This window comes from Lepeophtheirus salmonis, chromosome 5 (genome assembly GCF_016086655.4).
Source record: "Lepeophtheirus salmonis chromosome 5, UVic_Lsal_1.4, whole genome shotgun sequence".
NCBI lineage: Eukaryota > Metazoa > Arthropoda > Copepoda > Siphonostomatoida > Caligidae > Lepeophtheirus > Lepeophtheirus salmonis.
In genome coordinates, this window is record NC_052135.2 from 7550915 (window position 1) to 7561666 (window position 10752).

The 10752-nt window shown below is 30.5% G+C and overlaps 2 protein-coding genes and 1 long non-coding RNA gene across 10 annotated transcripts; 1 reads left to right on the forward strand and 2 right to left on the reverse strand.

Annotated features, from left to right (window-relative positions):
- Positions 1–341: 341 nt before the first annotated feature.
- On the forward strand, positions 342–2317 carry LOC121117421 (thiamine-triphosphatase). 8 transcript variants are annotated; one of them, XM_040711850.2, is made up of 5 exons: positions 523–728; positions 857–958; positions 1050–1854; positions 1955–2095; positions 2175–2317. In XM_040711850.2, exons 2-4 carry the CDS (start codon positions 947–949, stop codon positions 2014–2016), a joined length of 879 nt encoding a protein of 292 aa, XP_040567784.1. In that variant the 5' UTR covers positions 523–728; positions 857–946; the 3' UTR covers positions 2017–2095; positions 2175–2317. The 8 variants fall into 8 exon arrangements, with proteins under 8 accessions (XP_040567785.1, XP_040567781.1, XP_071744300.1 ...); XM_040711851.2 differs by lacking the exons at positions 523–728; positions 857–958 and adding an exon at positions 342–496; XM_071888199.1 differs by lacking the exon at positions 857–958 and having other exon boundaries at positions 509–728.
- Positions 390–704, reverse strand: LOC139905310 (uncharacterized). The gene is made up of 2 exons (XR_011779959.1): positions 580–704; positions 390–518 (listed from the first exon to the last, which is right to left on the reverse strand). It is a non-coding gene; the product is annotated as an uncharacterized lncRNA (long non-coding RNA).
- Positions 2255–6979, reverse strand: LOC121117420 (uncharacterized). Its single transcript, XM_040711845.2, has 6 exons — positions 3922–6979; positions 3763–3862; positions 3394–3705; positions 2929–3323; positions 2560–2852; positions 2255–2498 (listed from the first exon to the last, which is right to left on the reverse strand). The coding sequence occupies exons 1-6, from the start codon at positions 6893–6895 to the stop codon at positions 2364–2366; spliced, it is 4209 nt and encodes a 1402-aa protein (XP_040567779.1). The 5' UTR covers positions 6896–6979; the 3' UTR covers positions 2255–2363.
- Between the last annotated feature and the right edge of the window lie 3773 nt (positions 6980–10752).

A 10752-nucleotide genomic window follows, 5' to 3' on the forward strand; every position in this document is an offset into this window, starting at 1 on the left:
ATATCATATACGATCAATTCGTGAAAATGCAGAACATGATCTGTATATTTTTGATCAACATCATTGAACACCGGCATTAATTCTTAAAACTCTGTGAAAAACCCGTGTATTCTTTGGCATTTATATCATACAATGCGCAGAAGTGATAATAAACAACTATCTATAAAATGAGAATAATCAGTTTTCAGCATGGTTATATATTTGTAATTTCTCTGATCAAAAGACGTAATAAAGATTAATGAATATTTACACAATTTTGTATTAACGTAACTGTTTTTTTTATTTGTCTTCTACTTAAGCGAGTATTTGGTAAAGATTATTTTTCCGCTATGAATGTTGTCATTGTGTCAGCTGACGACAGACTGGGAGGAAGATAGACAAATATTACATTTACCAAATGTCTGTGAAAAGAGCGCCCTTCTCCTCATTCAGTGATTAGCGAATTCATTTTCCCCCCTCCTTGACTGTGTAGGAGTTCGTATATCAACGAGCGAAGGTGAGCACACATGTTACTAATTCTATGATTTAAATGTTTTTGTTCTCAGAAACAGGAGGTTATAATTAAATAAATAATAGTACTCAACAGAAGGACTGTGGATTGTGCATTGTGGTCCTTTGCCAGTTTTTCAAACGCTTTTTAGTTTTTACCAATTTTGTAAAGGGTTTATTAATTATTTATGTTTCCACCTGTGGATTTGACCAATTAGTGATTTGATTTTGAATTACTCGTGAGTCCCAGATGTTGAATTAAATTAAGTCTTCTATTTCCCATTGCGCTATTATTGCCTATGAACTAGTAGAAGTTGGTCCCATTTTTTTATTTATTAATATTTTTCTTTCTCCAATTTATTAAAAGCATTAAAAACTGGTCTCAAATACTTAGATAACATTTCAAAGAACTTGTCATAACGTAGATCAGACCAACAACTCCTTCAGGCTTTAGAGGATGGAACTCATTGTATATATTATATAAATGTTAATAATGATACTAGAATTAAATAATTGAAAAATGTTTATTGACCCCCTAATGAACTTAAATTCATTTTCAGATGAATACCCGTGCCATCTATTGGAAGGGAAATGCCAAGGATGTTAAAATATCTGGAACCTTTACGAACTGGAAGTCCAAAGACATGAAGAACATCTCCGGAACAGACTCTTGGATATCTCCTGTTCCATTTCTGTCTGAGGATGAAGAGCATGAGTACAAGTTCCTTGTTGATGGGAATTGGATTCATGATCCTGATAAACCAACAAAACCCAATAGTTTGGGAACCCTTAATAATGTAATTGAGCGCAAAACTCCATCAGAGGTATCCATGATTGAAGTAGAAAGAAAGTTTAATGTTCCTGATTGCTATGAGTCTCTAATGGAAAGACACGGATTCAAAAATATGATGGGATTTGAGAGGGATGAAGAGCTTTGTGATATTTACTATGATAGTGATAGATATGATTTGATGAAGGAGGACTATTGGCTAAGGTGGCGAAATGGAGATTGGGAATTAAAATATCCAGTGGGTGTGCATCCCACGGGTTCTACCCTCTATCATGAAACATCTAATGTTCGTGACATTGTCTCAAAACTTCAAATTCTTATACCCCAGAAAAATAATCAAAGTGTTAGGAATTCAACCATTTTTAATAATATTGGAGATTTTATTTGTAATCAAATACTCCATAAGTTCGCTGAGCTGAAGACAAAGCGAAGGCATTATCAGAAGGATAACGTTAATATTGTTGTCGATGAAACAAACTGGGGCTATAAAGTTGGAGAGATTGAAATGGTGGTTAAAGAAAAGTCGGAGGTTCCTGAGGCCTCTAAAAAGATTGATTCTATCGCCAGGCAGCTAAGTAAGCTTATGATGATCAATGATAATAATTTATTTGTTATCTTTTCTATGTTTTAACAAATTATATAAACCTTCTCTAATGCGTCTTACTTTTGTTGTAGATTTCAAAAAACTTAATCTAACTTTCGCTGCATCCAAAATAACCTCTCCAATTGAAAATTAAACGATGTTTTGATCTCATTGAATTTCCTTCTTCATTTCTTTCCTCAATACCCAATAGTATTTTTTATCGTGCCTTTGAGGTACAATATTTTTTTAAATTCAATACATAAGAAGTAATTTTTCTATAAAATACACATATAATAATGTATTTTGTTTCAGATTTGGAGGAGGTAAAAAAAGGCAAGCTAATAGACTATCTTCAAAGCAATAATCCAGAGGCTTATAGTATACTTGTAAAGTTAAATAGAGTTTAAATTTTATTGTTCAAATAAGTCTTAATAATAAATGTGTATATCTAGATATGTATTGTGTTTGATAATAGTTTTAATGTATAGTTGGAATGAATCCCTAGTTTCCTGGATACATGTATTGTACTTCAATTTCATCTTGATATGTCGATGGATCTCTGACCGTATGAACGTTTTCTTTGATGTACGCCCCTATACAATAATATAGATATTTGTACTGAATGGACTGTTGGACCTTTAATAGAAAGATGATTTAGATATTGAGAAGGTCAATAACCTACGTCTTAAGAACATACCATTTTGCAACGATTCATTCTTAGCTCGAAAACAGTTTTCATCACATCTATCTCAGTGTTGCCCTCGTCTATTTCTTTGGAAATTGAGTCTAATGCAAGTAAGGTTCCAGTTCGACCAACTCCAGCAGAACAATGAACAATAATAACCATTTTTTCGGAACCATCATTCATATCAATCTTTCGTGTTTCTAGTACTGAATGGAGGGCAAGAAGTTTTTTCGGAGAGGTCGGAGCTCCATGATCAGGCCATCCAATGTACTGTAGCTGAAGTACGGTATGACTTGACCTCGTTTCTGTATAAAAGGTTATACATTTATTTGTAAGAATTAAATTTTTCATCCTATAAATTTGATAGGCAAGCTACATTACCCGTGTTTGTCACTTTTAATCTTCTCTCTATGAGCTGTGGAAGGTTAGGACTTCCATGCTCTTCGATTAATTCAACAGTAAATACCCCGTATGTTTTTTTACCTTGTTTGGGCCAATATTGCTCACACTTTATTACCGAATTAATGGATTTATCCTCCACATTAATTGTCTTTTCCACCAACTTCGTAAGTACAACGATGATACGGACTTTGTAAGAGTAAACCATCTTCCAAAAATGATCAATGGTATTTTTTGTTGGTCCTTGCGTTGCTATATATGATACCCCACTGTTTATTGGGGTTTTTATCCAATTTGCATTTATGTACCCAGGAAGCCCATCTAAGACTACCCGGGAGTCATCATATGGAAGTATGTTGGCATAGCGGTTAAGTTCACTTCATGGTAAATAAAGATATAGAGGAATTATAAATACATTATGAAAATTATCCTATCATTAATAAGTACTTGTTTAGAATTGCTTGGTCCGTTGTTTTGTTAAGCGTAATCATCAAAGTCTCACATTTGTCCAATTCTTGAAACTCTTCCTTAAAGTCGATTTTCCTTTCCTCCAGTTTTTTTACAAACTCAGATATTTGAATACTGTGGGAAGGACCCTTGTTAAGTCTTACCATCGATGAAGTAGCTGTGTTACGCTTTTTTGATATTCCAATGAAATTATTCTTAAATCTCAGTCCCACAACAACTAAAATTACGACGAAGCCAATTGATAATAAAGTTACAAGAACAGATATTACGGTTGAATAATCAATGAAGTCTCTAATATTAAATAATATTTAAGTTAAGTCGGTTCTCTAAATTAATTTTAACTAATACCTTTTAATCTTAATGATTGATGAGTAATTTTGCAATTCACCAGAAATATTGGATTGGACATGAACTGCTATTTCATCGCTGATGTCATTTACATTATCTCCTATGATGTTAAATAATGAATACATTAAGTAAGTTTTTATAACAAGTTGAATCGTATACCTTGAATACTGGCTCCTATATAGCAGGAAATCCCGTCTTTATCAATGACTGGCTTGTAACAATCTTCTCCAGGTCTAAGTTCGTTATTAAATTTATTAATTTTGAATAGACGATTGGAGCTCCAAGTTGTATTTCCTATAGTATAATATTCTACTTCCCCATATTGGATATTTATTTTATTCTCACGAATCAAAAAAATTCCTGAATTTTTTACCAAATTCATTTTTTCAACTAAGACATTCCCTTCTTTGGATCCTTTAAGACTCTCAAGCTCTTCCTCTATTATTTGCTCTACTGTGGGGATTTGAATAGACTGAGTTCGAATTTTGAATTTTGGAGTAAACACCGTGTTGTTGCATCCAATGGCTTCGACAATTAATGTTATTGTTGAATTATGAAGTAGGTTCTCAATGACGATTATTGTATCCAAATCCCATACTATAGAATCCATTTCATAAACCATGGAATTGTCGTCCGTGTTAATGATTTTTATTTTTTGAATACTATTTCCAGATCCATCAAAAGTCATTTTCTCGATGTTTATCACAGCGTTTGTAAAAGGATTACATGAGTAGTCGGATTGGTCTTCAATTTGAATAGGTGTTTCCGTAGTTTGAGGGATATTTGAGCATGTGGCAGCAACATTTTTACATATGGATTTGATTGAGCTACAATCTGTCTTACACTTGACAAAATCATCAATTTTAACTTCAACACTTAAGCAAATTGTATAATTTTTCCCGGGCTTGGCATTAAAACTTGAGCTCAACTCGGACATAAAGGGAGGTGTGTATTCGAAATATTCTGTTAACGTATTTTTTCCAGCTTCATTGAATTTAACCGTGTATTTCAAAGGACCCGTAAAAGGACAATAGGGTAAAACGACCATGGAGATTTCACTGGAGGTTGATGCTGTCGTAAAGTTATATTCATCAAGTAAAACAGTTGATAGTGTTTTAATTTGACAATGCTCCCATAAGCTCCAATCACTCGGTCCTATGGAATTTATTGCTCTTATTCTAACTTCATAAATCCAATGAGGGCTTAAATCATAAAAAGATAAGTATGAGACCAGTCCAGATACAGTTTTTTCTCTTACAAGAATAAAATGAAGGCAATTTGCATCTTTTGGGCAAATCTTTTTATGAAAGTCGTGGCAACGCCCTCGGACCTCCAGTTGATAATTAGTTATAATTCCATTTGGCTCCTTTGGCGGTTGCCAGATAACTTTAAATGAATTTTTTGTGAGATCAAGAGTTTGCCGTGAATTATAAACCCGTGGAGGATCGTCTGGGATATCTTCCAATGTTCTTCCTGTCTTGCAAATCGGTTCAGGGATTTTACAATTACCAAAAATATCTGAGTCACAAGCTACATCAGCATTATTGAAACGCACATTCATACATACCCGATATGTTTTCCCTTTTTTCAATCCTTTATCGATGGTAGTGTTTAGGTTTAATTGATTTCTTTCTATTGAAAAAACTATGTTTTTTGTTGCAACGACAACACCTTCTACGTATATTTGAAATAAAAGTGGACCTACGTATGGGCATGTCGGATCTATTGCTATTTCAATTGATTCCATATGAAAAAACATTTCAAAATTAAAAGTAGTATCTTTAAGACTTGGTCTAGTTAACACTATTTCTTGCTGACTCCATGGTCCCTGACCTGCGGATGTATAGGCCGATATGTTGACCTGATACTCAGTGTAAGGGCTAAGACGGAAGAAGTTATATTCATTTGTATCAGATGAAAAACTTTTCACTTCATCTCCACTATCATTTGCATTCGTCCAATTAGAGCATGATTCCATTTTACAAAAAGAGCTATAGTCGTATTTACAACGACTATAAATAGTCATGTCATACTGAACTATAATACCATTGGACTCATCAGGTTTATCCCAATGTATGATAAAACCATTGTGTGTAACGTCGTTAATACTTTTCACTACAGGAGGTGTAGATGGTCGATCTTCTTGTGTCATTCGGTAATAACAGCTTTCTAACCTTTGCTGATCATCCTGTTGGATTGGTGTAACTTGCAAGCAGAATTTATACTTCCGATAAGGCATTAAATCAATGATTTTTGTAACTTGATCATTTAATGAAATGACTCTTTTTTTATCCCATTGACTTACACATAAGTAGGAAAGATGGTAGTTTAGGTAATCAATGATACCTTCATCCAAATTAATGGTTACACTAGTAGATGTAATATCCGACACTTGATACTCTACTTTTGATGTAGTGAATTTTTCCATTTTCCCGTAAGAGTAGGACGATATATTTTGAACCCTATAAATAAATTCCGTATGACAATGATAATAGTCTGTATTTGGAACCAAGTTCATCACTTCATAGTGGTGATTTGGAGTACTTTGTATGAAAATGGGATCTAGATTATTACATTGAAATTTGTAGTGAGTGACAATGCAGTTTCCGTCTCCTCCAGAGGATTCAAGCTTAACCCAAGTTGGACCAATATCAATTTTTTGGGTTTGAGAATATTGGTACTGATCTGGCAAGGATGTTGTGTTCACTTTCTTTATTTGAAACCAATCCCCAGTTCCTTTTTTACCTTGGAAGGGAATTAACTCAACTTCCAATGTATAATTTTGACAATCGGAGATCCCTCTCTTAATGTCTATATCATTAAAATATCTCATTTCAATATCATCACTCCCCGCGGGATTCGTAGAACCATCACTATTATCTAACTTGTAGAGACGCCACTGTATATGAGAAACACAATTGTAGAGACCATTATTGTAGGCATAGTGCTTGAATGATCTTTTGCTATGAACAAGTACGAATTTAATTGCATTTCTATATGGACGAGCCTCAATCTCTACTTCGTCTCTCCACTTTTTTAACTCCTTGGATGATGGTGGACCATCATTGGTACAACTTCCTTTTGAGAACACAAAAAACCCTTGAAACAGTAAAAACCATATGAATAGTATCATTGTGACAAGAAAACTAGAATAATGAATTGATTTGTCTTTTGAAAAAAGGATGTTGCTTATCAAATTTAAGCTTTTTTAAAGACTAAGATAATAAAACGTCCAATGCTTGTGAATAAAGTAGTTAATTCATTATAATAAGATATATATTTTTGAAATATAATTTATATCCAAAGGAAAATTCCGTGAGCAATGATTATACACCAAAAATAAAAATCACATAACGAAAACCCCATAATGAGAATGATATGTTTTCCTGATATCATAAATTGCATCCTAATTAAAGGAGACGCCATCTTGGGAACTTAAAGTTGATATTTTTACAAAATAAAATGTACATATTTTCATCAAGTCCTGATGAAACTTCTTCAAATAGCATCATGAATAAAAAAACTTGAACATTTGCATTGAATAATACTTGATGACAATGATAAACATTGATATTTGAATTAAATCTAAGCAATAAGTACTGAAAATCCCTATGAAATATGGATTTTAGTTTTTTTTAAATCGATTAGGGATAATAAAAAGTAGGATAGTTTAGTTTTTCCATTGTAATAGTGAATTTTTATCTTCTATATGAATGGGATTGTATAACGATGTAATATCATATATTTAAAAAAATTTGGGTTAAGATATATAGTTATATTAATCAATAGTGGGCCCTCTATTAATCCAAGGGATCCATCTCTTCTAATAATCGTTATTTGAAGTTTTAATATATCATTATATGTGTAATCATGTCAGTATTTTGAAACTTTCAATTACAAAAATTCCGTTGATATTACTTCTTGAAATTTTGGGATGATTCTGTTTGATTTCAATGTTTAAATAATACATATATTAAAAATTCGACTAAATTAACTTATTTAAGTACTCAATTTTGATATTCATGAATATTTCACTATATTCTTGGAGTTATCCGAAAATCCCTTCTTAGATATATAATATAACATCACGTACATACTCCATACTTGAATTCGTCGTATAAAATAAGCTACTAAATTCATTGTACAATTAATTATTTACCATCGGATTATTTATAAATCTTTATGAAGATTATATATCATGCATAGGTCGAAACAATCAGTCAAGTATCTATCTTACCAAAACAATTAAATAAAACTTTTTATGATTTGGTGATGGAGATTCAAATTATACCAAGTTACCTATAAAAATAACAGTAAAAAATGATGTATTGAAGAATAAATAAATCGTACATATTGACTAATAACCTGCCACTTTATTTTTTACATAAAATGTTGTTTAACCAATTGGCTTAACCCACAGATGAGGTTGCACAGTTGAGCTAGACCCACGCCATACATTTAATTATAGAATAAATTATATAATTAAATATTTGAAGTTCTAGAACTCATTTAGGGAAATATTGCGCGCCTGTAATACCCGAAAGTTGATAAGTACGTACTTTACAAATAAATAGTAAATTCCCAGGTATTTCGATTGAAATAATGTAGCTAAGTTACAAAAAATCAAAAATAACTGTATCAAGAGATTTAAAATAGGTTGCTACCATGTACATAAATTGAGTGTAGAATTTTTTGACAACAAATTTACTTTTATTTGTTGGATAAACACTGAGTTATACTTATTGCACCTATTCTAAGCCTAAAATTGAATTATCTTCTCATACCTCCTCAAAACATGACGTCACTTGTTCTTTTGAATTATATATTTTATTTATATATTATTTAGGCATATCCTGGGACTATATAAAGTCCAAGCCACATCTTATAGCCAGCCCCATCTTACGTTTATATGACTATTTTTATTCCAACGCAACCTTTCATTAAATTTAAAAGGTTATAAATATGTTATTTTATTTAATATAAATATATAAAGTACAGTTGGTAATAACAATTTTAAATTATAATTGAAAAAATATAACATACAAACACTTCTTTATAGTATGACATTACACTTTCTGACATAGTTTTTTTCATATTTCATATTTTGTTCATCATATCAGTCATTGTCCTTAGGAATCAAAATTTCACCAGTCCAATAATAACTATATTAGTTGATATAATTTTATAAAATTATGCCACTTGACAGATAAAATCTTAGGTTCACCAAATTCTGCTCATAGTTGACTGGAAATGTCCGGAAGTTGACGAAAATTAATCGTTTTTAAAACGAAAAATTTAAAAAGTGAATTTTCAATTTTGAATGTATTAATTAAAGTTATTTCAAATGATTTTTTTCTTGAAAAGAGTTGTAGATAATAAAACAATTTATTATTAGCCATAGACAAAGTATCCTCTAGGTATGTTAAAGGGTTTCAAAAATTTTAGATTTGAAGGAGATAATTAACTTTATTTGATGTAGCTTTTTCTCCTGATTTCAGTGATGCTAGTATTTTAAATATTTATTTGATTAGAACGGAGTAATTTGATGGTTTCGATGGTAAATTCCGACCTCCCTTCTCCGCATTTTAATTCAATATTATTGTTTGTCTATCTGGCTATGACTTATGACTCATAAGTTATGAGTTATGTCTTAGCCCCCATTTTATGCTTTCAGTTTTCACGTTATGAGAAGAAAAGAATAATAATTAATAGAAGTCTGAAATACTTAATATTTTATATCTATGCAATGCGAAGAGGACAATTTGTTTTAAAATAATATAAATTAATTATTTGATACCTATTATAATTGTAAATTAATTTTAATTAATATAATACATATTATAATTATTAATTAATTAGAATTGAAAAGAAAATGTTTATTATATTAGTTATTATATTATATACTAACATTTCACATTATCGACATTGTTCATATAAAAAGTTCAAACATTTTATAAATTAATTAAGTATATTTTATTTTAATTTAAATTATCATTATAAATTAGTATAAAAAAAGTGGTTATATATGTTTAATAAATTGCGTTATAAAGTTTATGCGTTTATTCAATACAAGTTCTGTTTGCTCGAATTCGAGGAAATAAATTTCCATGGACTACCATATTCCCGCAATTATTAACAAAGTACATTTACCAGGGTTAATTGAAAAACTGCTCTAAGTTCCATGGAAGAAAATGTTTTCACCTATATTAATAATGAAAGAATCATATGGATAGGATAATGTTAGTTAAATAACTGATTATGCGATTTTCCAAAATTGTCAATGTTAATAAGTAATATTAATAACTTAAAACTAAATATGACTTATTTTGAGAAAAACTTAACATTGACAATAGATTTACCCATAATGCATCTATGGACTATTATATATTTAGTAGAGCTTGAGCATTAAAAAATAATATCCTTATAACATTTAAATAATGAAGGATAACAAAATGAATAAGTTACTTTATTCACAAATGAAATAATGAAATTAGGTAGAGAAATTAAAAAAGAATTAAGAAAATTTGATTGGAACATTAAATTTTAGATGCATTGGTAAGTGTGGTACACACAATTAGGAATGTAAATGGTATAAAATTTAAAACATATTAACTAGATATTATTCATTTATGAACACTTTTGAATGAGAAAAAATTATTAACTTTAAGCTATATGGAAGATTTTAATGGAATTAATGGTATAATTAGTAACTACTTGTACAACAATATTATTATAACAATCATTAGTATCATGATTGGACTAATGATTATTTTTCTTATGTGTATAGTGGCTGTATTCAAGTGTTTGTTAAGATATCAACGACATAAATTTCAACAATATATAAAATTATATCGGTTAAGGGAAGTGAATTCTAGTTCATCATTAAATTATTAAACTTTAAGAAATTACATTAATATAGTAAAGAGGAATGTGCTATACATGTATTTTAAAAATTCACATTTATACGATTATCCGTGACTTGTATAATGT

Excerpts from the sequence above, each read along its gene's own strand:
- LOC121117421 (XM_040711846.2), top strand. Across the intron at positions 1,855-2,174 it reads TTCTATCGCCAGGCAGCTAA|ATTTGGAGGAGGTAAAAAAA; the intron begins GTAAGCTTATGA and ends ATTTTGTTTCAG.
- LOC121117420 (XM_040711845.2), bottom strand. The coding sequence starts at position 6,895 with ATGATACTATTCATATGGTTTTTACTGTTTCAAGGGTTTTTTGTGTTC. Across the intron at positions 2,853-2,928 it reads ATTAAAAGTGACAAACACGG|AAACGAGGTCAAGTCATACC; the intron begins GTAATGTAGCTT and ends CCTTTTATACAG. Across the intron at positions 2,499-2,559 it reads GAATGAATCGTTGCAAAATG|GTCCAACAGTCCATTCAGTA; the intron begins GTATGTTCTTAA and ends TTTCTATTAAAG.